Source organism: Aphanomyces invadans (genome assembly GCF_000520115.1).
Source record: "Aphanomyces invadans strain NJM9701 unplaced genomic scaffold supercont1.1, whole genome shotgun sequence".
Classification (NCBI taxonomy): Eukaryota; Oomycota; class Saprolegniomycetes; order Saprolegniales; family Verrucalvaceae; genus Aphanomyces; species Aphanomyces invadans.
In genome coordinates, this window is record NW_008580146.1 from 2,759,761 (window position 1) to 2,787,048 (window position 27,288).

At 50.2% G+C, this 27,288-nt stretch overlaps 8 protein-coding genes and 1 non-coding gene across 13 annotated transcripts; 3 read left to right on the forward strand and 6 right to left on the reverse strand.

Moving 5' to 3' along the window:
• Nucleotides 1–681: 681 nt before the first annotated feature.
• H310_00825 (hypothetical protein) lies at nucleotides 682–2,171 on the reverse strand. Its single transcript, XM_008863747.1, has 6 exons — nucleotides 2,106–2,171; nucleotides 1,476–2,051; nucleotides 1,378–1,434; nucleotides 1,140–1,328; nucleotides 1,014–1,085; nucleotides 682–968 (listed from the first exon to the last, which is right to left on the reverse strand). Exons 1-6 carry the CDS (start codon nucleotides 2,121–2,123, stop codon nucleotides 867–869), a joined length of 1,014 nt encoding a protein of 337 aa, XP_008861969.1. The 5' UTR covers nucleotides 2,124–2,171; the 3' UTR covers nucleotides 682–866.
• A 118-nt stretch (nucleotides 2,172–2,289) lies between these two features.
• On the forward strand, nucleotides 2,290–5,300 carry H310_00826. Of its 2 annotated transcripts, none has more exons than XM_008863749.1 (9): nucleotides 2,290–3,827; nucleotides 3,882–4,020; nucleotides 4,078–4,144; nucleotides 4,199–4,333; nucleotides 4,389–4,454; nucleotides 4,509–4,583; nucleotides 4,645–4,745; nucleotides 4,809–4,948; nucleotides 5,002–5,300. In XM_008863749.1, the coding sequence occupies exons 1-8, from the start codon at nucleotides 2,315–2,317 to the stop codon at nucleotides 4,822–4,824; spliced, it is 2,112 nt and encodes a 703-aa protein (XP_008861971.1). In that variant the 5' UTR covers nucleotides 2,290–2,314; the 3' UTR covers nucleotides 4,825–4,948; nucleotides 5,002–5,300. The 2 variants fall into 2 exon arrangements, with proteins under 2 accessions (XP_008861971.1, XP_008861970.1); XM_008863748.1 differs by having other exon boundaries at nucleotides 2,312–3,827; nucleotides 4,805–4,948; nucleotides 5,002–5,287.
• A 248-nt stretch (nucleotides 5,301–5,548) lies between these two features.
• H310_00827 (hypothetical protein) lies at nucleotides 5,549–7,566 on the reverse strand (the record flags this gene model as incomplete). The annotated part of the gene is made up of 13 exons (XM_008863750.1): nucleotides 5,549–5,628; nucleotides 5,681–5,858; nucleotides 5,911–6,124; nucleotides 6,198–6,234; nucleotides 6,289–6,334; nucleotides 6,382–6,477; nucleotides 6,538–6,631; nucleotides 6,681–6,736; nucleotides 6,785–6,874; nucleotides 6,966–7,079; nucleotides 7,134–7,325; nucleotides 7,372–7,472; nucleotides 7,527–7,566. 13 exons carry the CDS (start codon nucleotides 7,564–7,566, stop codon nucleotides 5,549–5,551), a joined length of 1,338 nt encoding a protein of 445 aa, XP_008861972.1.
• A 38-nt stretch (nucleotides 7,567–7,604) lies between these two features.
• H310_00828 (hypothetical protein) lies at nucleotides 7,605–11,108 on the reverse strand. The gene is made up of 9 exons (XM_008863751.1): nucleotides 10,125–11,108; nucleotides 9,979–10,079; nucleotides 9,758–9,924; nucleotides 9,389–9,708; nucleotides 9,125–9,326; nucleotides 8,976–9,067; nucleotides 8,776–8,922; nucleotides 8,441–8,716; nucleotides 7,605–8,394 (listed from the first exon to the last, which is right to left on the reverse strand). The coding sequence occupies exons 1-9, from the start codon at nucleotides 11,055–11,057 to the stop codon at nucleotides 8,233–8,235; spliced, it is 2,400 nt and encodes a 799-aa protein (XP_008861973.1). The 5' UTR covers nucleotides 11,058–11,108; the 3' UTR covers nucleotides 7,605–8,232.
• A 17-nt stretch (nucleotides 11,109–11,125) lies between these two features.
• On the reverse strand, nucleotides 11,126–12,172 carry H310_00829. Of its 2 annotated transcripts, XM_008863753.1 has the most exons (3): nucleotides 11,939–12,172; nucleotides 11,502–11,894; nucleotides 11,126–11,458 (listed from the first exon to the last, which is right to left on the reverse strand). In XM_008863753.1, the coding sequence occupies exons 2-3, from the start codon at nucleotides 11,829–11,831 to the stop codon at nucleotides 11,240–11,242; spliced, it is 549 nt and encodes a 182-aa protein (XP_008861975.1). In that variant the 5' UTR covers nucleotides 11,832–11,894; nucleotides 11,939–12,172; the 3' UTR covers nucleotides 11,126–11,239. The 2 variants fall into 2 exon arrangements, with proteins under 2 accessions (XP_008861975.1, XP_008861974.1); XM_008863752.1 differs by having other exon boundaries at nucleotides 11,502–12,172.
• Nucleotides 12,173–12,304: 132 nt separating this feature from the next.
• Nucleotides 12,305–13,874, forward strand: H310_00830 (hypothetical protein). The gene has a single exon (XM_008863754.1). The coding sequence runs from the start codon at nucleotides 12,330–12,332 to the stop codon at nucleotides 13,818–13,820; it is 1,491 nt and encodes a 496-aa protein (XP_008861976.1). The 5' UTR covers nucleotides 12,305–12,329; the 3' UTR covers nucleotides 13,821–13,874.
• A 64-nt stretch (nucleotides 13,875–13,938) lies between these two features.
• H310_00831 lies at nucleotides 13,939–14,010 on the reverse strand. Its single transcript has one exon. It is a non-coding gene; the product is annotated as a tRNA-Asp (tRNA).
• Nucleotides 14,011–14,160: 150 nt separating this feature from the next.
• On the forward strand, nucleotides 14,161–17,833 carry H310_00832 (TKL/DRK protein kinase; the record flags this gene model as incomplete). The annotated part of the gene is made up of 16 exons (XM_008863755.1): nucleotides 14,161–14,816; nucleotides 14,977–15,112; nucleotides 15,164–15,357; nucleotides 15,405–15,549; nucleotides 15,594–15,688; nucleotides 15,744–15,800; nucleotides 15,862–15,970; nucleotides 16,011–16,124; nucleotides 16,190–16,327; nucleotides 16,376–16,474; nucleotides 16,525–16,758; nucleotides 16,801–17,007; nucleotides 17,051–17,260; nucleotides 17,313–17,393; nucleotides 17,444–17,564; nucleotides 17,610–17,833. 16 exons carry the CDS (start codon nucleotides 14,161–14,163, stop codon nucleotides 17,831–17,833), a joined length of 2,820 nt encoding a protein of 939 aa, XP_008861977.1.
• H310_00833 (hypothetical protein) lies at nucleotides 17,582–18,827 on the reverse strand. 3 transcript variants are annotated; one of them, XM_008863757.1, is made up of 5 exons: nucleotides 18,585–18,827; nucleotides 18,461–18,542; nucleotides 18,327–18,414; nucleotides 18,163–18,277; nucleotides 17,582–18,093 (listed from the first exon to the last, which is right to left on the reverse strand). In XM_008863757.1, the coding sequence occupies exons 1-5, from the start codon at nucleotides 18,821–18,823 to the stop codon at nucleotides 18,018–18,020; spliced, it is 600 nt and encodes a 199-aa protein (XP_008861979.1). In that variant the 5' UTR covers nucleotides 18,824–18,827; the 3' UTR covers nucleotides 17,582–18,017. The 3 variants fall into 3 exon arrangements, with proteins under 3 accessions (XP_008861979.1, XP_008861978.1, XP_008861980.1); XM_008863756.1 differs by having other exon boundaries at nucleotides 17,582–18,115; XM_008863758.1 differs by having other exon boundaries at nucleotides 17,582–18,277.
• Between the last annotated feature and the right edge of the window lie 8,461 nt (nucleotides 18,828–27,288).

Below are 27,288 nucleotides of genomic sequence, written 5' to 3' on the forward strand. Positions count from 1 at the left end.
TATTTCGCCATAGGAATGCATCTCAACAGTCTTAACATTTTGCATCAGACTGTAACTGTGGATAGAGAACACGAATGAATTGGGTGATGGGACTGCTAAAGGTTGCGGCCTCCTCGTCAATGCTGCTAGCAAAAAGTCCCAGGTGCCGGCATGCTTGTGTGTCATGAGAGTCATGACAAGCATGTCCGTCCCGATCACCGGACTTTTTCTACTGCTACAGCGGTTCCAGTTCTGAGTCGCGAATGGCTTAATTCTGCTCTACAATGTATTGAGCTCGGATGCTGAAAGTTGGTAAGTGCGTGGACAGCTTCGATTTCTCCGGTGGCAACGAACTGATCCATTACGCGATGCAGGGTTAAGGTCCAACAGCATCATTGGACTCAATCGAGTATCATATGAGCTTGGAGAGTCTGCGTTCTTCAATTGCTGCAAGTGCATCGATTGCTTTGGCAATCCAGTGGGCGGAAGGAATTCTCTGTGATGGTCTGGCTCGCCATGAACAAGGAGAAGCGGATGACCTTGGATGAGATGAAGCAATTTCAAAAGTTATCGACAAAAACGCCAATATAGTGAGTATTCTAGAAAAACAACTTGCACAACACGATGCAATTTTCACTGGTCAAGTGATGAAACACCCAAAATGGATGATGTACAACTTGAAATGACATATCATATTGTGGATAGTATATAAAATTGAAGGGGTGAATTGTCCTCAAGTTCAAGATAGCACAATGTTAAAATCATTTCATTCGCCAGGAAAGAAGTACATGCTACAGGGCACGTATGTTCGACATGTATCTAATGCTCACGATAACACCAAGGTCCGAGTACTTTTGACACCACGCAGCTGACATGCCAATTTCAACTCACAATTGTACATTTCCCACGGTTGGTTTCAGATGCAGCGAATTCATCGTGACTTGCAGTGCGTGCCTCAAGTGCGGGCAGCAAGCATCGAACTCGAGTCCCTATTCACTTGACGTCAAAAACAATAGTTCGAAAAAGAGACATACCCTTCGAAATTCGACGCATGCTTCGGCATATCGTCCCAAGCTGCACAGCGCATAGCCTTTTCGAAAATATGCCTGGGTGTCCACCACACACGGTGAGAGAACTTTGTGTGTTCACCTGTTTCGTACGGTTGTAAAATTCGGCTCCAAGCGTATCGCTTGCTCAGCATCTTCAAGGGACTCGCTGTAGTGTCCAAGCGCAGCATACAAAGTCGCCCGCCGCGACAGAATCACGGCCATGTTGCGGTTTGACTCGTAATTGAGCCGAATGAGCTTCGAGTACTTCTCCAGCATGGTCAAGATGTGGGTATGCTCGAGCTACAAGGTTCGGATGAGAGGCATGCATTCGACAAAGCGTGGGCATCACTTGGTGGGGCATGTACGTCGACAAATCGCGAAGTCTGAGGCCGATTCCCCTTCGACCCTACTTGCAAGTCAGGTCGGATTGTCGAAATCGTTGTCAACCATGTTGTGCACAAACGTGTCTACATATCTTGGAGTTTCGATGGCTGTCCCCGTCGGCTCCAACCGCAGCCCAGAAATGCCGTGGTAGACAATACCACCCTCCGTTTGAACGGAAAAAGTTCCGTCAATTTGGTACCTGTCGTCCTCCACCACGGTGACAAGGCATTTGTCGTGGGCATCTTTGTGCAAGACAAGTATCGCTGGGGTGCTTCGTGGCGAAGCGTGCAACACAGGTGTTTGGGGCAGACCTCCATAGAGGTACACCACTTCTCCTAGGATAAATGGCGGCAATGCTCTGATGCTGGATTGTGGCGGAATACACGCGAGCTTGGGTCGGTCCACGGGAAGTGAATGCATGTACACGACATCATGTAGCGGGCACCTCGCGGAGCTTGCGGTGGTTTCTGGATCCTTGGACGACAGGCTCCCTCCAGCCATAGCGTCGCTGCTACATCTGCACTTGATGAATGTGTTGCGTCGCGAATTCGTGTCAGGCAAGGCATTCAAGGCAGTGTTGAGCGACCCATTGCTGCCTTCACTTGCAATCCGCGAGAGTGTGGGTGTGCTTTGGGTAAGCTAAAATGTGTAAGCCACGCTCAGCTGTGCTGGCAGGTAGGGAAGCTGACGCACCGTCGACGGCATTCGCATCAGTCGCCGGGCACAAGGTGACGCGATAGGCGGACATGTGAAACGGCCACTTCCCAAATTAAACGCAAAATATCCTTTTTAACAGGAAATTGGGATTATCAGTAATAGCCAATCAGACAATTGAATGGAAACCTTCGAGTTTTGATTGGCTACTTTTTGCCGCGAACTGCCACATCGCCTCACGGACAGACATGGAAGGAGGTTGGAGTAGGTCGCCTCTGGAGACCAAGGATGAGAAACTCAACATGAGTGCGTCGGACGTGTACAGAGAATTGCCGTATCACCTTCCACGAGGCGTCTCTCAAGATGGCGTGCCATTGGTGGTGGCATCGTTCGACGAATCGATCGCGTCCTTGTCCCCGGCAAATGAAGATGATGAAACGCAAATGCAGGAAAGCTCTGGCGCCAATTGGGACAAGACACAGAACCTCGAGTCCGTTGATCCACCGCGTCAACAGACGCGTGACGATACTGAGGATGTCTCAGACGCGGAAACCCATATCTTCAGCGATGATGACATGGAACTGACACAGATCATCGCCGATGACGACATTGACGGCTGCGACGTAAGCGTGAATCGTCAAGAGTCGTTGCATCGTGCATGCCATGATTCAAGGAATGTCGAAACCGAAGGCACAGTGCTGCTGTTGTCACCATCAGGCCCAGGTGGGGTTGGCTCAACTGCAGTTGTCAAAGGCGACTCCATTGCAAACTACGATGCAACTCAACACATCTTTGAGCCTTCTGCTGAAGTACCGTCATCGGGAAATGCAGAACTACTGTTTTTGGTCCATCACGACAAGCAAGATATCGGCGCCAACAGTATTGCATCGTCCACCACAACGTTGTCGTCTATGCCAGCCGCTCCAGTCTCCACATGCGACAACGATCTAGAGCCTTCAGGGGTGACATATGTCCCTCAGAGTCTGCATAAATCAGCGGTAGACTCTATCGTGCGAGAAACACCCAGCTCGACAACTGGTGTGGTCACGACCTCGACGTCGACCCCGCTGCATTCCTTACCACGTGAACCAGTCTTTGAAACAGAAAGCTCTTCGATGTCCATCGACCAAGCCACCGCCGATCCACTACCTACTGCGATGTACTTGCACCGGCGGGAAAAAGACACGCCATCCGCCATGGAATTCCATTCTCCCGTCGAGAAACTCCCTGTGGTTGCCGCCTCATTTGACTTTGACGAGCAGTCGGAATCATCGCAATCCCAGTCAGCGTCGAAAAAAAGACCGTTTGCGTACCTGGACCATGACCATTCGCAGTCGCAACAGGACTCTCAAGCCAGTCCACCCGACTTGCATAGACTCGCAGCCACGACGCTGCATGCGGCGATGCACGTGCAGGGATATACCTCTCCGTGGACTCGGCAGCTGGAAGACCTTGACCAGAAGGGCGCCAAGATGTCATTTGTTACCCCGCCCAAGCCGCCAAGGTCGTCGAGATCAACACCAATGACGACTTCATCGCCGTTGGCCTCAGAAACGAGAAACGTCAAGCGAAAAGCGCCTGCCAAGGACCATTCGCCAATTCCGCCGCGAACTGCTTACGCCACACGCGTCAAATGCTTCACCGACTTGCACTTTTACCTGAGCGGGTTTCAGGACGTTGCGAGCGGCCAGCTGGTCAGTCAAATCACGTCGTATGGTGGCAAGATTGTCAAGGACATTAGTCAAATGAAAAAAGTCCAAGGTGCGAATAAATCATAAGCTTGTCACCAAACTCACTGTTGTGGTACGTGCCTAGATCGGTGCTATGTGGTCGCGACGGCCGAAGCTAGTCGGCGGCCAAAGACTTTGTACGCCATGGCGTGCGGCATTCCGATCGTGCATCCCGACTGGCTCGCGGCATGCTTCCAATCGCGCGTACTTGTGGATGTCACCGGGTAAGAATTTACATCGTGTTCCACGGCCGTGGCTCATGGAAGCGGCTCGGTGCAAAGATACTGGATTCCGTCGGGGTTTTCGTGGATTACACGGCGCAGCATTGTCCACATTCCACGGCAGCAAGTACGTTCGAGTGTTTCATTTCCTAGTTACGGTCACATGGATGGTGTGGCGTAGCAAACGATATTTCATGGCTTGCGCTTTGGGATCCCATACGACACACCCAACAAAAAGCGCAAAGAATACCAGCGATCCATTGCGTCCATCATGAAGTTTCCTCTCGAGCATTGCGGCGCTGTGTTTGTGAAAATGGTGCCGAGTCCTATAAGGAGCTTGTCTGTCCGACTCATGGCGAGGATGTATGTAGAATATTGCAAGGAAAGCGATCGAAGACGGCACTGTCGACATACTCTTGACGAACGAAATCACCCCAGTAAGGACACCCCACAGCGACCTGATGGAGGCAGCGACCGTCATGATCAAGTAGTTGTGCGAGCTCGCCCAAGACCATAGCATTCCGTCCGTGCGGTTCTTATGGGTCAATGAATGCCTGATTCACCAGGTGACATGCCAATTTGCATTATCCGCAGCCGTGTTTCCATGCCTTATGTGTGTTGATTTAGAAATTGGTGGACACGAGCGAGCCGAATTTAGTCCCCGACACGTATGGTAGCAATGGGACGTTGAATTCCCGCGTGATGGAAGTAATCTTGCCCACCGAAGCGTACGGAATATCCATACCACGTTCAATATGATGGTCGCTAACGTTGTTCTGTCGTGAAGAAAGCTCCGGCTGTGCTTAGGCGAAATGGTGTTTGTCGATTTGGACAATCGACCACACGATTTGCTGTACCACGTTTGCCAAGTCGTGCGCCTTGACGAAGCCGACGACGGCGCCGTGTCGATTCAAGTCCAGGTTTATCGAAGGTACGGACGACTCCAGCACAATCCCATGTTTCATGGCATCCTTTGTGATGCAGAAACATCCAGTCGGGCCATGTGCGAAGTCAAGAACTCACGCCGACGCGGCAAGTCCTCAAGATCGAACCAACTCAAGTCAAGCGAAAGGCGTCGCTCTTGTCGTACGACGACTACCAGCGGCTCACGTACATGGACAGCAGTTTGTTTTATATGCGACAAAACACTTAGAGGAACGGGAGGATTGTGATTTTGGTCGTGGCCGCTTGGTCTTGGGTGACTTGGCGCAGTCGACCGGGCACGAACAGGTGAAACCATTGCTAAGCAAAGCAACGACCGCAGTGTACATGTTTCGAGTTGCACATGGAGGCGTGGCAAGTATACCTTTGTCAAGGGATCCAACCCCACGGGTGTGAACAAGGACTGCCACCCAACGAGCCCCAAATGCACGACCCTGCCTGAGTAAAATGAACACATCGTAGCAGCGAGATGGAGATCGTACATCAGGCGATAGTAATCGGCAAACGTCCGAGCGAGAAAGACCCAATTCGACAGCAAGTCGCGCAGCCAGACCTCGGCTTGATCTACTTTTTGTGACACGATTGTACGTCAAGTGTTGGCGATACCGTTGGTTTTGAACACAAGGCACACGTCTCCCAAGGTCTTGGACGAGTCCAGAACCAGTGCCACTATTTAAGATACATCGTTCAATCAAGATCGAGGCATGTGAGGATCGTGTACAGTGTGTGCCGTCTGGAAAATCGGCTTCAACCTTTCGCATGTGTTGGAGAGAGTTCAAAGCGAAATGGCCGACCAAGTGATGCTTGGCCTTGACTTCAGTGTACCATTTCACAGATAGACCGTTCGACGCGCAAAGGAACGCGACGAGATCCTGGGGAAGCTTCTTTGGGGCATGCCGCTACATCAAATCGTGTCCATGAACGCATTGCAACCGCGATGTGCAATCCAACCTGTTCCCATAGCGCAATGTTGTGCAGCTGAATGCCAGGAGAAGGCTTGTACTCGACGTTCGACACAGCGGAGAGCGTCCCGAGGTACTCGAACACGTGCAGTGACATCGCATTCAACTCGTCCATGGCGCCAGCGGTGGCGTTTCGCACCGATCCAACAAAATGGAAAACTCGAATTTCCAAGTCGCGTTTGATTGGTCCGTGGTCGAAGCTACTACGTACTTCGATGTCACTCTGCATCTCTCAAGTCACTAATTCTAGTGACGTCAACCGACCAGGACGACTACATGATAGAGCACTGATCTTGGCCGGGCATGCCAGGCACTATTCGCAAAAGATAGGTCAAGATGCATTCCACTCGTGGAGGAGGGTGTTTACTTGGTGCTCCAGGCAGACCAGCCATCCCTGGAAACGCGCCAGGTCCCTATGACACGAGGATCACAGGTGAACAAAGGCGGTTCGTGGTCATACCATGTTCGGCATAATGGGCATCCCTTCGTCGTCGAATTGAAGTCCCGGCGCCAATTCCTTGACGATTTCGGAAGGTGGCTGACCGCACTCTTGCATCTACAACAACTCGGGCGTCACGACGGCACGGGAGAGTCGAGACATGAGTCGGCGGCATACTTCCTGCATGAGCTCCGACAACCTTGCGTAGTTGTCCGGTTCGTTTTCGTACACGGCGAGGATTTGCTGAAAGTACTGATATTGCTTCCCGTACCTACAACGCAGGGTTGGTCGAAGCGACGGATAGAATTGCCTCGGCGTACCGCTCGTAGTCTTCCTTGGACAGATGTGGTTCTTTTTCCGCGAGCCATGCAGGGTACTACAGGCCACTTGAGATGGCGAGCTCAATAAAACGCGATGGATGCACCTTTTCGCAGATCTGTTTCATCGGGTCGTACATGACATCGCGCGACAAGAGCTGCTGCATCATGCCGTCCACGAGTCCTTGAAAGTCGTTCTACGGACGCCAGTGGTTCATATCGCGCGTGTTGCCATTGCCATTTTATCGCCTTTGTCGAATAGCGAGGCACAGTAGGAAATGCTCGTACCTTCTCGCCCATTTGCTCAAACTGCTTCATCATTTCCTGCATCATTTCTTCACCCATTTCCTCGGCTTTATTGGTGTCCAGACCCTCCATGTCTTCTGCCGCTTTCGCCATGCTCTACTCCCGTAGTTCCATGACTCGTCCGTAATCGAGTGGCACGAGGTTCGTCACCTGTAACGTTCGTGCCACCCCCACGTCGACATCTGCAGCGGCGGGGTCTGTAGCTGACTTGGACTTTAAACTTCCCAACAACGATTCCAAGTTGTTCCCACTTGGTGTGTCAGGATTCATTTCACGAAACGCTTGTTCCAGCATGCTTTGGAACTCTGGATTTTGTGCATCTTCTAGGAACTTGGCCATACTCTATCGATGCATTAGATGAACCACGGCGATCGGCAGCATGGCATACTTCCTTGAGGTTGTCCATCTCGCGTTGTTGAGCAGTATCGACTTTGGCCTTGGCCTCTTGCACAGCATCCACTTCGTCATCTTCAAAGTCGTCCAATGCATCTACGAGGCAATGGCGTTTAGCACAATGCACTGCCGTCTGTATTTGCTCAGCACCGTCTAGAAGCGCATCCAAATCCACGTCATTCCCGGCCATAGCGCAGGAACTCGCTGAAAACAGTGAGAAATATTAAATGCTGAAGTAGAAATTCGATTGTGATCACGATAAAATATAACAGGATTTCGGATAACCGAGTTGACGAAACGAACACTTCAACATGGGACACAACGAACGGGTCGGCGACAAGGACGCGGCCACTTCGACGGGCAAGCGATGTCCTCCATCTAGACACCCATCGCTGAGAATGTACGACTATGGTGATCATAGCTCTGTGGTCAAGGGGGGCACTAATTTGGACGGTCGAGCGGATGATCACAACCATACAGTGACCAATCCACTGGCGCAGACTAACACACCGACCACTGTCTAACACCTACAAACGACACCACAGAAGGTGCATCCTGCGTTGATAGCAATGAGCGCGATCCTCTCCACGGGCCGCAACAGGTGCAGCTGTCGATCCGTGACGTTGTTGCGGTTTCGTCAATTGGCCACTTCGATTACTCTTTCGTCGGGTTCATGACGCAGAGAGTAAATCGCGTTTGTCCAAGTACAATGTGCACGTTGTCAGCAGAGTGAAAAGATCGTCCTGTCGGGTGTCAGAATATCCCAGCTCGACGGGCCTCCATCGCAATTACTTCTCTGGGACTGAATTAGCGCCAATGGTTTCACACAAGTGCCGTTGGCATTCCATGGCGCAGCTTAGTCCTCCTTGTCAGCGCGATCGTCCATTTCTTTTTGCGACTCCAGTTGGGCCTTCCACATGGATGCATATTTGCCATTCGCCTTCATCAAGTTGTCGTGGGTGCCGCTTTCCAACACAGAGCCTTTTCCGAGCACGATGATCTGAGATGCATGTCGAATCTACTCACAGATGCATCTAGTCCCGTGCATGATACAGGAAATTTACCGTCGACAAGCGGTGGGCAATCACAAGCATTGTGCGGTTGGTTTGCAGCCGCGTCAACGCTTGCTGGATCTCGGACTCGGTCACGGTGTCGAGAGCCGATGTAGCTTCGTCCAAAATGACAAACGGCGGGTTCTTCAACAGGGTGCGGGCAATGGCAACGCGTTGCTTTTCGCCGCCAGACAACTTGAGACCCCGCTCGCCCACCATCGTGTCCCATTTGAGCGGAAGTTGCATGATAAAGTCATAAATCTTAGCTTTCTTCGCCGCTTCGACCACCTACACGACGCCAAAGGAGTCCGTCAGCTCATCTAGCCAGCTCGGCTCGATATCAAAACCTGGTCAAACGAGCTCTCCATGTTGCCGTACTGAATGTTATACAGAACGGACTGATTGAAGAGCACCGTGTCTTGCGGAACGATCCCGATAGCTTTGCGAAGGGACTGTTGAGTCACCGCCGCCACGTCTTGGTTGTTGATCAAGATCTGCCAGAAACACGAAGGATTCAGTCGGAGGGGTCGACGGCGGCAGTTTTTACATGGCCCTTCGTCGTGTCGTAGAAGCGAAAGAGCAATCGCGACACAGTCGTCTTTCCCGCTCCCGTCTCCCCCACAATTGCCGTGGTCGTGCCTATTCGATTCAGTCCATCAAACGCCAGTGCGTCGTTGCGATCAAGCATGGTGATACCGGCAGGAATGACAAAATTTACATTTTTCAACCCGCTGCCTTCGACTTGATCGGGATAGTCGAACGAGACGTTCTGGAATTCCACCGTGATCCCGTTGCGGTGCGCTTCGTAGTCTAGCGACAGCTTCGGGGCGTTTGGTCGATCGACAATGTCAGGGTCCACGTTGAGGAGTTCGCTGAGCTTTTGCATGTCCACGATGGCCTGTTCATGACACAGAGCGTGCGTGGTCAGGTCGTTGTCGTCGGTAATCGATGGAATCGTACGTTGATCATCATGTTGTAGAGCGACCCGAGAAAGTACAGCGGCGAAAACAAGTTGTTCAAGTAGACGGAAATTGCAATGAACCCGCCAATGTCGACGCCGCGCCCGTCTTCTCGAATGACGTGGGGAATCGCGAGGGCCAAACACGCCAAGGACGTTGCTTGGATGACCGTGGACTGGCTGACGTTCAACACCGAGAGCGACGCTTGGACGGCAACGCTGTTGCTCTGGTACTTTTGAATCGACGACGAGTAGCTGTTGATCTCGTGGCGTTCGTTTGTAAAGTACTTGATCGTTTCAAAGTTAATGAGGGCGTCCGTGGCTACAAAAAGGGCGTCGTCCACGCTGCCCATCCATGTTGGTGGCCGTACCCTTGTCGTGGTACTCATTGTCGTGTTTGGTCGATTCCTGCCGGAACTTTTTGCGCCACAACGTCAGCATTATCGTCACATACGCGTACAAGACCAGGGCCAAAAACGCGACAAACGACAGACTCGCGAGTTGAAAGTGCGTGGCGAAGATGATCATGACCACAACCCTACGCAGAAGCTCGAATGAGGCGAGTTTGTCCAGGTGTGTGTGATGGGCTCACGCTTCCAAGATCGTCGGCAGCAAGTACAAAAACATGTACGACACAACGCTGTTGGCGGACTCGACGCCGCGGTCCATCGAACGAAGCACATCGCCCAATTTCTAGCTCCATGCCATTAAACGGACATGATGGGCAACACAAGTTACCTTTTTCAAATGCCAATCCAGTGACAACGAATGCAAGTGCTCGTACGTCATCGTGGCAATTTCGACATATGCTGTCTGCTTGACTTTAAGGTACACGACGCTCTTGAGCTCGTCCAAGACCCGGCAGGCCAGGATGCTGGCAGCGTACAGTGTCACTGCACGCAACGCGCCAGTGTAATCTTTCGCGATCAACGCGTTTGTGCTGCTCGCCATGAACATGGGTGCATACAAGTTGAGAACTTTGGATGTGGCGAGGAAACAGTAGGTGCTCATTGCACGAATGCGGTTGTTCAGGCCATGGGGCCAGAAGTACGGGCGCAGCACCATGAGCATCTTGACCAACGAAATACCATTTCCTTCCGACGAAGGCGACGTGGCAGCTTCGGCGGCAGACGTACTTTGCGATGCTTCAAGATCCTGGGTCAGCAAGGAATTGGCGAGCTCGGCGGCGCGGCGCTTTTGCTTCCAGTACGCTTGAATCAACAGGACGCCCTCGAGCACGGAAAACATGAGCGGCAAAATGTTGAACAAGTTAGCAGTTTGAACGCCTTGGGCTTCAACCTCTTGTTGAGTCATTCCGTCCAGTGTAAATGCGTCGTTTGCCAACACAACCAAGATTGTCATAATCACCAACAGACCCAACAGAACAGCATACGGTGAGAACACAGCAATCACGAGCACAATGGCCTTTGCAATCGTGAGCAGGATCGGGAGCTGCTCGTAGTGCCATGCAGGCAGCTCAGTTTCAATGAACCACACCAACGAGAGTTGAGGGATCTGGGACAACATCACGACCACGTCCACACCGACAATCACAAGGAGCGTGTTCGCCAGCCAGCCAAGCTTCGTTGTGGGGGTAGACCCTCCCTGACGCCACACATTCTTCTTCGTTGGAGTTAGCAGTGGCCGCTGCTCTCCTTTCGTCGCACTCATTTGCGCAGAAACCCAAAATTTGCTGACTCAGACGAAGAAATACAATTCGCCGATATTCGGCCACCCACCTTTTATCCGGATTCGAATGCCAACGATGGGCTTCGAAATGCCGTCCTCGAGCAGTCCGCGAGGCCTGGTGCACTCCCCTTCACGCAACTCCTCCATGCAACCGTCGCGTTGTGTTAGATGAGTTTGCGAAGCTGTTCTAGTGTCATAAACGTGATGATGGTCTGTGGCCCCAGGCGAATGTACGCCGGAGTCCACCCTTTGAACAGACCACGAAACCCTTCCCGACGAACTATCTTGACGAAACAATCCACTGCGCCAGAGTATTCCACTTCAGACGTCCCGCTGTGAGCCATGTTCATGAGCCGTGTCTTAATGACATCCATCGGCGCACACTATGCACGAGTCAGGATAATGGCATCATGTCGACGGCCTCACCGCAGTCGTGGCGACCAAGCCCGCGGCCATGCTTGCGATGAAATGAGTTGTAACGTTGTCGTGCAGGCCCACGCGATTCAGAAGGAACGATTTGAACACATCGTACGATGCAATTTGTCCAGATGTGAGGAGCATCGCGCGGATCATGTTGGGTCGAACGCCGCGCATGAGTGCTTCACGTCCTTCTTCCCTTGACACACGAATGAGACCATCGACAGCGTGCGCGTAGTTTCGGCGCTGAGATGTAGGGAGTCGGCCATCAGCTTGCATTCGGACGTTCACGACGTCGGCAGGGTTGCCACAGAATCCACCAACGGCACCACCAAACATGGACAATGCAACGTTTTCCACGAGCGGCAACGGCTCGCCGTTGTTGCGTCCGACAGCGACGTCCTTCAGGTACTGATACACGCCAAACCGAACGGTAGAATACGTACCTTCACGCATCAACCCGCCTGTGATGCCGCGGTAGAACCCACGGACGCCTTCGACTTGGACGATGGAGCGCACAGTGCCAACGAGAGAAAGGTGGAGTTCCTTGGACGTTTGAAGGCGTACCTTCAGTAGGTCCATGGGGTGGGTAAAGCAGGCAGCAGTCATGGCTGACACGCCGCCGAGGAGGTAGTGCACCGGTGGCTTCTGTTGGAGTGTCGTCATGAGGCGTGGTCGACACGAACTTTCAGTGCTGGGGTTGAAGGCTCCATCTCGCGTGATCTGATTGGTGGATGCGAAAAGTTGAGGTGAATTGATTGGACAAAATTCCAATAACGGACGACCAATTGATGCTTTCAAATCGAATTCCCACATCCACAGCAAGACCAGGCATCGATGCCGTTCAAGGCTCGGTCCAATGATCAGAACAAGGTCATCGTCGTCGGCATAGCCAAGAGCCTGGACGATGCCGGCCTCAGCGATATGTTTGGTCTATACGGCACTGTCGCGGAAGCCAAAGTGGTGCTGGACGAGAAGAAGCAGTCTCGTGGGTTTGGATTCGTCACGTATGCCAGTGCCGCCGCTAAGAACAAAGCCATCAAGCACATGAACAAGTCCACGGTCGACGGGCGTGTGCTGACTGTGCGCGACGTCATTCCCAAAGCAGATCGAGAAGGGCATGATTCCAAGAAGGAGGAGAAGCAGAAAGTCGGCGTGTGCTGGGCGTTTCAAAAAGGGATGTGCGACAAGGGCGACGCGTGCAAGTACCCGCACGAAGTCAAGGACGGGGATTACGGTTCGTGCTTTGAGTTTGTGCAATCTGGCAAATGCAAACGCGGCGACGAGTGTAAGTTTGCGCATACTGGCTCCAAAGCCAAGCAAGCCGACGAGTCCGCTTCCAAGGACGACCAGAAGGCTGTCGATCCCGACAAGCCTCGCGTGTGCTTTGGGTTTCAAACTGGGAAGTGCCACCGTGGGAAATCCTGCCTCTTTGTGCATGAACTGTTAGAGGACCAGGCGAAAGATCACCCTGTAGAATCTAAGAAGCGTAAGCGAGATGAAGACCCCAAACAGCAACTGGTGGCTCTCGTTGCGGCTGAAGAGAAGGCTTTTCAAGCGTACGAAGCGGCAAAGAAGGCGCGGCAGGATTTGGAGCGCCAGCTCGGTTTCGAGCCCAAGGAGACGCCGGTAAAGCCCTTAGCTGCTGAATCTGTGAATACAAAGGACGTAAATGGGGAAGTCAAGGGCAAGACCATCACAAAATCCTCGAAAATTGTGAAAACAGAACGTGTCAAATCCATCGCTGAAGCAAAAGCACCCAAGTCGGCAGAAAATGCGGCTCAAGGTGACTCGCCACGACTGAAAAAGGCCGACAAAACCAAGACCTCTGCAGTTGCCTCTCTCCGCGTTCCCAAAGTCGTTTCTGAACATGACAACGAAGATGACGATGATGAAGGCCCGCTGGTGACGATGCAAGCAACCTTCGATGATGACGACGACGATGGGGATGCCCTGTCTTTCGTCATTCAGAAAGCCATCAAGAACATGAAAAAAGTCGACGAGGAATTGGATGTGCCCCGAGCAGTTTCCCACACGCCTGGGAAGCCTGTCAAGTCGAGTGCCAAACCCACCAAGGTAGAAAAGTCTGTCCAATCGAGTGCCAAACCAGCCAAGGCGGAGAAGGCACCCAAACCTATCAAGTACGTTGTTCCTGTCCATGACGACGTGGACATGGGTGCTGCATTCGACGACGAGCCGCCAAAGAAGAAAACGAAGACAAACGGCGCATCCCGCCTCAAAGCTTCCGACCACAGACGACTTCGCCAGGAGAAGAAAAAAGCCGCACTGCAGCGTTTGAAAGAGAAGAAAGAGATTGAAGTGAATTAAGCATGATATAGACCATTCTAATATCAACATCCGAGGGCAACCTCAAAGCGTATAGATTTGGTGTAAGTGCGCTTGGTCTGTCGTGGTCAATACTTCAACTCGAAGAAAAGGAAAAAATCTCCCCGTCCGGGAATTGAACCCGGGTCACCCGCGTGACAGGCAGGTATACTGACCACTATACTAACGAGGATTTTATACCCTAAGCCATGCAATACAAGTTAGAGTCCTGATCAATGCTGACAGACCTTGCATATTCGTTGAGTGACTTGATTGGTCCATTCTTTGTCCAATCCAACTTGTTTCGTAAGATCGACTGTGAAACGTGTCAATTTTGAACCACATGCACCTCCTGACGTACGCGACCGACGCGCCAGATATCCAAGCGCTCACGTCGCTTCCAATTTGGCTGGTCAATCCCAAGACGCAGGTCGCAGTGAAGCTATCGCCATTTGAGCTTCCAATGTTCAACTTGACGGTGTACTCGTCAGCTGACGTTGCATCTGTCGGTAGCGTGCTGTCTGTGATGGGGCGGCTTCCCTCAGTGCTCGTCAACAAAATCCTCGACATGGCAGGTGTGCGTCTGCAGATTGAGACGGATACACATGAAGTCATGGAAGGATGGGCGCCGATGGAACGTGAATACGTCCGATTGATCGTTCCATTGAGCTTGTGCCATCACCAAGGCCTCGATCTCGGCGCCTGCCAAGCTCTGACCATTGAATGCGTATCGCATGACCAAGGTTGGGCCACGGATATGCCCGAGCTCAATTTCACGTACCTCGAATGCAACAGTTGGATTGAGTTCGAAGTGTTGAATGCTGATGGCGTACCAGTACTTCCTCGTACCGACATGTGCCGCAACGTTCGCGCCCATGCATCCTTTCGTCGGCACATGTTACACATCACTGACAGTGCCATTTTGGACCACGTCGCTCCAGGCTGCCATGTCATTGTGTACCTCAGGGCGTTAATTCCGGGCTGGAGCAACCACGCCAAGTACGGCCGTATCTGTGTGCAATATGCATGCACTTTCAACGAATCATTCATGGTGGTTGACTTGGATAAACCAGAGAGGAAATTTATTGAATGCGTTCCGTAGCCAATTTGAACTTTGGTTGATGCTGGAACAATGGCGCCCCTTGTGTACTATTCTTAGCCATCAAACGATGGCTTTCGCCGACGGAAAGGAGCGGGTTGTCCCTTCCGACGACCATGCGCGCAGTGTTGCCGACAAGTACAAAGCCATTTTGCAGCCACCTTCGGCTGACGCGCAGCCCCTCCATATTGAACGAGTGTGCATCACCCTCGTTTGCCTCTCTGACCTCCCGATCCTTGTGCAACAGGTTTTCAAGCGCATGCTGACACAACACAAGGTCGTCGACACCACATCCAAGTGGACCAACCGATTCGTCGCCAAATCTACGGAGATCGCTTTCCAGACGTGGAGCATTGCGTACTACTCGGCTTCAGCCAGAACATTAATGCTGTGCGTCGTGCTGGTCCACATGCTCGTGACAGCCGTCGACTTTTCGTTTTCGTGAGTCGGCCACAATTTATTCTTGCCCAGTTTGATTTGTGCCCCAGGTCATCCACCCAGGCATACTTTGCTACTTATGGGACCACAGAAGTCGCACAATGGGCGTACTTGGTGATTCTGGTCCCATTCTTCGGCTTGCGCCCACATCATGTCACATCCAAGGGATGGTTATGGTACTTGCAGCGATGGAAGGTACGACGCCACGACCGAACGTAACACTAAACCATTCGTCATAGTGGGTCATCTCCGTCGCGATGGTGATGCTCTGCACTGGCCTCATGGTTCGGACTGGGTGCATTTACCAAGTCAATCTTCACAGCCTGCACAGCAAGTACGAGCGGTGCCAACAAAAATGACAAGAATAGCTCTAACTTGTCGGGGGACAGGTACTTGCAAAGTGTGGACGCCCTGGCTGCAAACAATTTGTCCATGGCCCAAATGAGGTACCACCTGCACCACTACCAAACTGTGTTGACCGACTCATTCGTACTTTTGGCCACCAAGTGTGACTTCCGATGCACTGACAAAACTGGACGCTGCGTTCGCGACGACTTTGGGGAACTACGGTGACTTGGTCGTCGCAGTGGATACGATTCTCATCCTGGTCACGCAAGTAAGCACCCACGGCAATTCAATGACCCATGATCGTTCAGGTTGTTGTCTCCGCATCACATTGCGATTTGGTGCACACGATGTTGGCCTGGTGCGCACTCCTCTTGGCAATGATGATCAATTCTGCCTACTGGCACGTGATGCCCCACAAAGAGGTAGATTTCCCTGCACATGCACCCCTTTCACGTAGAACTTGATGGTGCTTACGTGGAAGGTGTAGGCATATGTCTATTTTTTAGTTGGTGGCATGCTGTGTTTCCAAATCACTCGCGAGTTGGATTTGTGCCACCGAACCAACTTTCTGCACTACTACAACGCGGAAAAGTCCGCAGAGCTGCTTCGCGATCAGCTCGACCACGTGCGTACCAACCGCGCGTCGAAATTTTAAAAAAGCTCTACGATATAGGCCCTGGAGTTGATCATCTACAATGACTGCAAAGCAGAAGAGAAGGAAGCGGTAGCCCAAGCGATTGATGAAAACGCCGAACTGTGCGCAAAATTGCAGGTTCGCTCGATGTCGACGGTTGGCTGACCAATTGTCTTATGCATGGTTAGCCCTACCGCATCCCCCTCGAGGAGCTGACGTTAAAACGAGTGATCGGTCAAGGGGCGTACGGCGAAGTGATATTAGCTGAGTTGTGTGGAACAGCCGTTGTGCTCAAGCGCATGCACCGGCACAAGATCACCCCCGCGGCAATTCGCGAATTCTCGGATGAAATCTTGCTCATGTGCCAGTTGCGGCACCCCAACATTGTGCAATTCATCGGCGCGAGCTGGAACACCTACTCGGTACGACAACATTCGTTTCCATTCTGGCTAAATCTGTCCAAGAACATTGGATTTGTGCTTGAATACGTTGGCCATGGGGATTTGTACTTGGTAATCCACGACAAACGCGTTGCAAAGTCGTGGTCGGACCCTCTTCACCGGATAGCTGTCGATTCGGCGCGTGGGATTTGCTACCTCCACAGCAAAAACATAATTCATCGGGATCTCAAGAGCTCCAATATCCTCATAAGCCCAACTTACACGGCGAAGGTAAATCCATTCAGCCACGATTGCCATGAACACAGTGATCTAGATTTGCGATTTGGGGATGAGTAAATCAATGGAAGAACTCAAAGCAAACGAAAAACAAGTGGGAACGCCGTTGTGGACAGCTCCGGAAGTCGTCACGGGCGGCCAATTTAGCCTCAAGTCGGATGTGTATGCATTTGGCATCATTTTGACCGAGTTGATCACGAGAAAGACGCCGTATGCCGAGAAAACCCAAACCATGTCAGCGTACAAGGTGAGATAAACACACGTCGATTTGGTTTGGACCTTCCTGTACATGCGCATAGATCATGCTTGAAGTGGCCGCGAGTGGACTGCGTCCAGCGCTGCCAACATGGCTTCCTGAAGAACTTCGGCATTTGGTGGTGGTGCGTCGTCCGGCTCGAAATCTAACTGACGTCTTGGTGATGGCTTGCAGTCTTGCTTGGATGTGTCACCGGACCACCGCCCGACGATGCTTCAGGTTCTGCAACAGCTGCAAACGGACGCGATCCATCAGTTGCAAGGAAGGGCCCTGTGGTCCAAAGTTCGAGGGCTTGGTAATATACCATTCTATGTTCACTCGCCTGTCACTTGAAAAGTAGTGTCCGAGCACGCACATCGTTCGACGAGGCTCTCGATGGAAATGATCCGAATGGCGAAATCGCAGATGGAACTGGAATCGTACTCCAAGCCTCGGGCCATCGATTCAGACGCCGACGATTCGGACAACAGCGACGACACTGGAGGATGGAGAGCCGGAGAAGCTAGTGGCGCCAAGGCTCACGTGCCCACCATCATTGAAACGACTGTAGTTGAAGAATGGTAATACAGCAACGGAAGAAATCCCTCGTATCATTACTTGGTCAAGTCTCGAAAGGCTTCAAACTGGTGGATTTGTGCTTGGAGCGCTGCAACGACGTTGGTTTGTTGAGTCGTTCGCTTCTCTCGCTCGTTGGCGTAGTGGCTTTGCAAGATCATACTGCGATGGGACCATTGCAGCGCTTCCTCCTTCAATTGCTTAATTTCGTCTTCAAGTCCTGCAATTTTGTCTTCGACTTCCTGGGTCCCCTCTTCGGCAAGGACAGTCTTACGTAATCCAAAGGACAAACTTGTTGACTTGCATGAGTTGCTTGACAAGACTCAGAGATGATCTACCTCGTGTTATACAGTGCTTGGTATACCGCTATGGTCATGCGTATTTCATCCCGGACGCGCATGAGCAAAAGACCACGCTCAGGGCACGCCAGGGTTACTTGTCGAATGATTTCATCTGACAAAGCAAGGAAGCGTAACCCGATGAACGACCGTGGTCTTCTTACCAAACAATTGCGCGTGCAGTCGCTCTCGATTTGCACAGATGCCCACTTGTTTTGCCTGCTCCTTGACCAAGTTGGACGCCAATGTTTCCTACCGTGTCGGTGGTAATGAGACCTCTATTTCGTGCGCACTGTACCTGGAGCTCCAACACTTCTGCCCGACTGCTAGGCTCCATGGACACGTTTTGCTGCCACTTTCCATTTTCATCTTTCCACTCTCTGCGTAACTTTTGTGACGATGGATTGAGTTGGGGAAAATACCTGGATGGAAGCATGGCCTTCAAGATTTCGGGCGACACCAATGACTGGCCCGTTGTGCCACGTGTAGTTTGTTGCTTGGACTCAGTCACTGCTCCGCGAGCAAAGGTATTTGTCTCCACGAGAAATGCACCGTCATGCTTGAGAAGCGTGAACGGAGCCGACGGCAACGTGCTCTCGATCATGCTGTTCGCTAGCGCCACGTAACGGTAAAGTGAAACTGTCCCACGTTTCAGGCACATTTTCAACAAAACTCTGAATTTTCTAACGTCGCCTTGCAGAGAAGCTGAACACTGACGAGCACCATCACCCAATAGAATCGCAAGAAACTTGTGATTGGATGAAAAATAAATATATTCCAGCAACTAATTCCCTCATAATATTGTGGTGGGAAAATATATTAGAATTCAGATGCAACAAGTTTGTCAAACTTGGAAAATGCCCCCAAGAACCCTATACTGATTTCCCCCCTCTCGCCGAACAGTTATCTACGAAAAAAGTGCAATAGGCTATAAGTTTTGATAGGTATTGAAAGTCAAAGAAATCGTTCACAGCCATTATTCACGAATATTATCATCCAAATTCGACAATCTACCACTGAATGCGGTAAGGGCGTTGTCCTTGATGCCAGTTCGAGCCCAACAGTCCGTCATAATAGACTGTGTCATTTACCGCCACGCTTCCTTGGCCTACCCCACTGCAATATCAAGAAGTACTTCTTACACCCGGTCTTGTCTTGTCTCCTTCGACCTCCGGCAGCGCGACCCTTTGTTCCTTCGTGCGCTTGGCCTTGTCGGCACGCAGGCTCGGTGTGCTGTAGCTCTTGAGAACGTGCGCTGCAATCGACGTCGATAGAGTTGACCCGAGACCAATTGTTTGAGTTGCCCATAAGGCCAGAACATAGTAGGATACATTAGGCTCCCTTAAATGCTTCGCATATACCTTTTCCACAAGAGTCGTCTGCAACTTCGTTTTGCTTGGCATGCCTCGTTTGATTTGCTGTACTCGTACGTAAATGCGTTCAAAAGTTTGAAAATCCTTCTGACATTCAATGTCATAAGTTTATAGAAATTATCAAATTTGCCATCAGGTGGGAAGCGATTGACCTTGCAACAAAAAGAAACAATGCGTATCTTCTACAATAGCCAGCCACAAGGGTCCGTGACATATCCCCAATGAGCCACGTGGGTCAATAAACTTTGGATACTTGATCCATTCCAGTACAGTTGGTCGCATCCTTAATGACCCTAGGGAAGCGAAGTCATGCAACATCGACAATAAGGCCATGCATCGCCGATCAAGTTTAAAATCACCAAAACATCCCAAGCTCGACGAACAACTGGCCAAGTGAGTGGACACTGCAAACACAAACAATATATGCATAACCGGGCCAATACTCAAGCAAAATGCGCTATGCCTAGCCATAAGCCTTGGCATACTGTAAGCCAGTTCAAAGCGTCGCAAGGTTGGCTACAAAAATTCCAAAGGCGCCACAACCTGTGGGTGCATCGTCTCCACGGAGAAGGTTCTTCGCTTGACCCTTTGGTTGCCAAGTCGGGTCGCGACGATTTGCTGCTCGAGTCAGAGACCTATGATACGAGCGACATTACAACATGGACGAGACGGGAATAATTTACAAGGCCCAGCCGAAGACATCAATGTCCAGTAAGCCCATATATGGTCTGAAGAAAGACAAGAGTAGAATCTCTGTCGCCCTGACATCCAACGCTGACGGGACACAAATGCTACCTCCATTCTCTATCGGTAAGTCCGAGAAACCTCGTTGTTTTGGTAGCCTCTCGGCGAGCGAGTTGAGCCTATATTATCGAAGCAATCGCAAGGCATAGATGACAATTGCGCTCTTCTTTGAGTGGATCATGCAACAGAATGAAGACATGAAGAGACAAAATCGAACAATTCTACTACTCCTGGACAATGCCTCCTCGCACCAAGTTGTTCGGGCCGACGTCAGCAACATTCGCGTGTTGATGCTGCCACCCAACACCACCTCTTCGCTGCAGCCCATGGACACCGGAATAATCGCCGTTCAAAGCATACTACAAGAAACGCCTACTTATCCATGCGATTCAAATTGTCGACAACATTACCTCAGGTGGTACCGTGACTGTCAAGCAAAGGAAGAATCCGTATGCCGGCGATGTGCTGCAGGCGACGCGTTGGGCAACAGAGGCGTAGGATGAAGCGTCACCATCAACAATTAGAAACTGCTGGCGTGTACAGGCATCCTACCTCAAAGGTCGCTGATGGCTGCTCTTGAGTCGCTCTTCCATGTCTGTGGGCTTTTTTGATGTCGTAGCTAGAACTTGAAAATTTGATATTTGTCCGATATCTTTGAATTTGATACCTTTATACTTGATGAATTACCCATCGTGCAAAAATCGAGGCATCACTGTATCAAGATTTGAAGAACATTCTGGAGACGCAGACGCGACAGTGCTTTGTTTGTGTGTTTGCTTGTCATTTGCGACAGTGCTTTGTTTGTGTGTTTGCTTGTCATTTTGCATGACAACGAATAAGGTACATGCGCTTCACTAATAATTGACGGGGAAGTCATTGTGTTTCTTTTACACACCACGCTCACGCAATGCACCACCTTAAGCAAGTGCAGTGGAAGGTGGGTCGCGATGCATGAACAATCCTTGCTACATCAGTACTAGGCTGTGGGTTCAACTTGCCTGGGGTAAAACTTGTGCTGCATCGAGTTGCGGCGTGTTCAACGTATCTGGTATTGGGAGAAAAGAATAATATGTATCAAGTATAGCCATGAAAACTAGTGCGGTTCTCAGTTGGGCGCTGGCGTTTGTGAGAGATATCACTGAGTGCATTGGAGACTTCGGCGAACGGTCGTACGCGATGACCAGTGCTGTAGAATCGCACTCCATGCAGTGGCTGATGGAAGTAGCATGGATTTGCTCTCACAGCATCAGGTATGTTTGTGACTTAAGAAATTTTGCTCTATTTCACTCGAGACTAAAGCATTCGGTCGGCAGTGAAATCCGACTGGGGTGACAACGTGTCTACGCTCAAGGCAAAGTTGAGCCATCGACACATGGAATGTCGCAATGGCTGCGGTCGCCTGAGTTGAGTGGAGATATCTTCGTTGTGAACGAACATATGCCCCCTCTGTTTGAAATCACTCACAGATTGCCGTCAGTGCCACAATTTGTGCACCAGCAAACCACTATGGCATCTTTACTTCGTGTGCTACATTCCATGCGCCAAACACGACGGAGCTGTACTCGAGTCCAGCATCTGACAATGTGACCACCTTTTGATTTGGATTTGGCACTTTTGGGTCAAGGAAAGAGCGTTCATGAAGTTTGCTGTCCGCAGCTGTTCACCTCAAAGCCCCGAAGCGGCGTTTACAATTGAAGCTACCGAGAAAAATCTGGCAAAGTGGCTCATTGCCTTGGAAGTCGAGCTGCAATATTTGGCGCCAAATACCATTGGAGAAGAGCTTGCAAGAATGGTGGCTGGGATGGAAGACCAATGACAATTTATGAATCATAAATCAGTTATTCGAGTCCCAAGCCAGTGCGCATGCACAAATGCTCCAAGCGTAACAAGAGCAACAGGAACAACAAGCGCAGTATCAGCAAGGGATGCAAGATACAATGTTACGACAAGCGGCGACGAGTGATGGATTAAAGATGCCACTCGAAACGAATCCTTCAAGAAACAGAACGGAGAAGGACTTAAATGATGCACACGAAGGGCACTTAAATGAGGATACTGATTTGTACATCCGCCGTGTTGAGACACACAATGCACAACAGAAACCTGCATGTTAATTTGCTGAATCCATCGCAGGATGCAGAATCCATCGAAGGATGTCTTAAAAGAACTGTTTCCAAGGCTTCCCTCAAAGTCATAAACACCTCCACTACAGCTCGGCGATGAAGTACGTGCGGTTATATCTCATGCCCATGTATGGTAAAGGTGGGACTGATGCCCTTCGCAACCACACGTTCATTCATCGCACATTGTAGCTGTCGTAGCCACTTGCTCGCCATGACACCATAAGCAACACGTTTTAAATTTTTTCGTCGGCATGCACGCAACGTATGTTGCAATTTGTCTTTGCTGGCGACGGCTAACGCCAATCACACGGTGTTGACGGAGTACACGGAGATGACGACGGGGAGATAGAATACCACGACCATCACGGCGTTGCCATGCATGTGTCCTTCCGCCAAGCTAGTCAACAAGCCAAGAGCATGGCTAATTAGGTCGGCCAACGTCTCGACCTCGGCAATGAGTTGGTGCAACGTTATGTCGGACGTGAGTAGAAAATCTACGACAGGGTGCAAACAAGCCCAAGGACTGGTCTAACAAGTCGGCGGGTTTTCGTCGCCGCCGTCGGTTGCGCAGCTTAGACGACGATAACACGATATCAGATCTGGGCTTGACGTTGCTAAGAGTGAGAAATCGAACTTTTCCACGAGCTGTAAGATCCTACCAACCACAGATATGCTGCATAGTTTTTACCAACCAGAAGACTGGAAACGATGGAGCTCCTTCCTTTGTGGTACGAGTGAAAATATCGTGAAATTTGTACTACGTAGTATTAAGCAACAATACGTCGACGTTGGGTTTTCCTGGAAAATATTATCGTTTTCCTCAACTTTTCCGGATTTTGAGGTACTGCTCTGGTCACAAGAGCTGTTCCATGTTTCGACTTGAATATGGTATACTGGCCTAGCTCGAAACGTCTTGAAGTTTGTATTGGTCTCCGATTTGCAATATTGGTCGACGATATATTTATTGTATTTTTATTCTGCAGTCGATCCTACTTGTTCTTGAGCAATACCCAGAATTTGCAAATGAGATTCCTCTCCAAGGCGACTTCCAAATGGAGAAGTGCACCTTCAATAGCGAACAAATTGCATTCGACATTGAATATGCCAAATTTGAAATGGTCGAATGCTTCTCGTTCAATGCAGGATCTCATTGATGCTGTAGGAGTAACCGCGTTTTATGAATTGCCGATAGGCACACTTTCTAAAACGATCATAACGCTGCAGAAAGTAATGCAGAAGTCAGTTGAAATGCTCGGAAGCAACAACGATAAACTTTCTCATATGAAAATACACTCTTGATACTACAGATTATGAATAGCGCAAAAAGCCACTGTCCAAGACATTGAAATCGGGACTGTTGGGAGGCTGGTTTTCTACTCGAATGCTTGTAGTTCCTTTTGGGCTAACAACTCGGTTGTCACGCAGCGGTGAGGGCTCGTTGTCTGGTTGCATGACATCACCACGGACAAGTTGCGAGATAGAAATCGTTCAAGATGGCTGGGACAACCTTGTCGATGATGGCTTTGTTGTAGATTACGCCATCAACAACAACTTGTGGGATGACAACTGGGGTACTTCCGCACTGTTTCGCTTGGCGGGCTGGACCACGGCGAAAGTCCACACGCCAACCTTGGCATCGAAATATGTTTTCTTCGTGTAGTCGTACAGGGACCGGGCCACCGCGACCAAGAACATCACTTTGATGATGAAATGCATTGACTTCACTGCACGCAAGTCCACTTCTCCATCGTCGTAGACATAGAATTTTTGTTTGACTTTTGTAAAACTATATTTCATCTGCATGGACATGCTCGTTCATGTCAATAAAGGCATGGCTTCCACTTGGCAAAAGTTGAACAAAGCACTAGGCAAAGTCGAGACGCGTCCCTGTGTTGTCTGCAGTTAGCATGGGCTTGATATAGCTGGCTCTGTGCTTCAGCCTCCTGGTCTCTTGGACGTGGCGGGCGATGAACGTCTTCGGAAGCCAACTGTGTACCGCTGGGGAACGGAGGGTTTGACGTTGGTGCTGCGGCACACTCTTGAATGCACCTTCGAATTCAGCAGCCAAACGTAACTATTTTCAACTCGAATTGTCGAATGTCATTTTCCTTTTCATGTTGATAATTGCATAATTCAATCATTCGGTCGAGAACTATAATATATTGGAGGTTTTACCATTGAGTTTCGAGGCGACGTCGGCTTGCAGTGACTCGTTGGACAGCGAAAGTCGCCCTCACTTCCACCCGCGCGATATAGTCTTCCAGTGGCACTTCTGTAGAAGCAGGTCGTAGGCACCGCGTCGCTCGGTTGGCGTGTGCTGCTTTGCGACGCCGATAGCATCGTTCTGGGGCGCGCCGTGTTTGTAGGACTCGTTAGTGGCTCTGTTTAGGGTGCACAAAGTCTGAACGCGTCGAATTTAAGAAAGTATCCTATCCGGGCTGTGTGTCAGATATGTTCCCGCTCACTTTTATTGGGCATTACTTTTGAGCACATGCGATGATGAACGTGCAGAAAGTGGTCAAGGGAATGAGAGATATGTGTTTTCCATTGCACGAATCATCACGGCATTTGGACAAATATTTGAAAATATCCGCCAATTCAAAAACAATGAGACAACTATTCCGGACAAGAGTCGTATTCAATCAAATTAAACCTCAATCACGCCGCGACATTTGTTTGGCCAACGAATCGTCCAGATGAGACCTCTTATCTCTTCTTTCCTGCAGCTGAGAAGGTGCGTTGCCCAACAGTATCCTTCACCAAAGGATCAACTGAGAGCTCGTGCAGCGTGTTGGTCTGCTTGCCGGGTCCCCTTGGGGCTGCTGCGACGACCGTAGTGTTCACTGTGTGTTCTTGATGTACCATCAAGTCCTGCAACCTGAGACGTCCCGACCATGATCTGCGCACTTCAGTCAGTGCCTTGACAAGACAAAGGATTCTACCGCTCTTTCATGATTTATGTATTAGCGAATCATCGCTTCGTATTATTGGATTGACCAATGGCGTCGTTGCATGATTCAACTTGGCGGCGTGGTTCGATTCGACGGGGTCTGGAATTTTATACCAAACCAACAACATATTCTCATGAACATTTTGAGCTGATAAAGATTGCGTTGCCATTGGTCATGCTCTCGACCAAACTGTTGCAAACAGGCCAAAAGTTCGAACGGTGCATTCACTACTAGTTAATACTTCTCGAAAATCAAATTATCACAGGGGCAGAGCCTTTCTCCCCATATGGGCTGAATTCAATTGGTCCGAGAGATAAGTTCAATCTCGACGGACCGGATGAATTCAGTGCTTTGGCATGATGTGCGGAAGGAAAAGCTGTCGTTTATGTCTCGATTAAGGGTGACAGCATGATGATTTTTGTTTTCTCTGAAGCGAGTGTTTCGGATTCGGCCGTTTTGGCGACTTCATCGACACGCACAGTAATTGCATATTTTTCTCGTTTAACCTATCCGTCAAACTTCACATTTTGCAAGATGAGGCCTCCATCTACCGCTCAAGACGAACTGTGGCTTTCCTAAACCTGAAAATGTGAGCAGTTCTTTTCTCACCCTGCACTCTTTCCCGACCTCAATCGCATTGAAAGTGTTGGGGCTTTCTGGCGACAATGGTTTACCATAACGGAACCTATAATGTGACAAGGTCTGGTCTCAAAAGTACCATCAAGTTGGCTTAGTCGCACATTTCCCTCGACCACCTCCAACGTTTGATCAACTCGATGGCACGAATATGATTAGCTGTCAGGAATGGCAGAAAGTGTGACTCTTAGGATGCGTAGAATATACGTATAGAAAATACGTGTAGAAAATACGCATTTCATTGCATAATGTCATTTTACAATGGCTGCACCTCTGGGACATTTCTATTCTTGAGTCTTTCAAATGTCGATTCAAAATCTCACCCAGTGGACTAGTGAACATTCATACAGGATGCCTGAATCTCGCGAGTTGTCGCCACGAGGCATTGCTTGAAGTGGAGCTCTCGTGGAATTCCAGAGATCTCAATGCTGAGCTCAGCTTATAGCCGAAGTCTCGAATTGTGCACCTCACGGCAGACACCGATCAGTAGATGTTTGATGATTCATGAACGTTCGTGCAATTTCCGTCATGGCGAACGACCCCAGCCAAGCCACTCCCCTGAACCACGCAGATGGCGATAGGCGAAAGGGCTCAAATACTATTGTTTCGAGTCGATGTGCCCACGCGAGGCGGTTCAGCAGGATGCATTTAGCTTCGATAGCTGCGGCATCATAACGGACTTTGGTGGTGAATGGGTCGGCATCTCGAAGAGATGAACAAGTCTATGATTGAAGCATTGCTAAAACGGAGCTTAAAATCGGCGCTCGATGTCCCTTTGTGCATGTCGATATTGAAGCGTGCGGCCTGTACGGTGATTGAACAAGTAGACGTGAAATGATCCAAAGTACAGCCAAAAGCGGAAGTGCTGCATGGAATTGTTGCACGACACGATACTTTCAATGTGAATACGGTATTTCTGATAGAGAAAAAAACGGAAACGCTTTGCGACCTTTCTAGATTATACTTGTGAGGGGAAAGCGATGGGGATATTTTCGTGCAAATCAACCCGCCCAGATTTTGACGTGAACATTGTTGACGAGAAAAGTCACAACGAAACTGCCTATTACGTATTTGATTGGTGGAGGCGAATAATATTTTGCACTATTTGGTGTCGCTCCCTGTGAAGCGTTCTGGCTCTGAGACTTGTAAGACGATCTAGCTCTGAAAAGTGCACGTATCCCTTGAAACGCGGATTCAAGAGTGGGTGGATATGCATTCCACCATACGAAAGTTGTGTCTTGGTTCAAAGTGATACAAGTTCCTCTAAGCCTGTCGGGGTTGTAGAGAAAAGCCAATCGA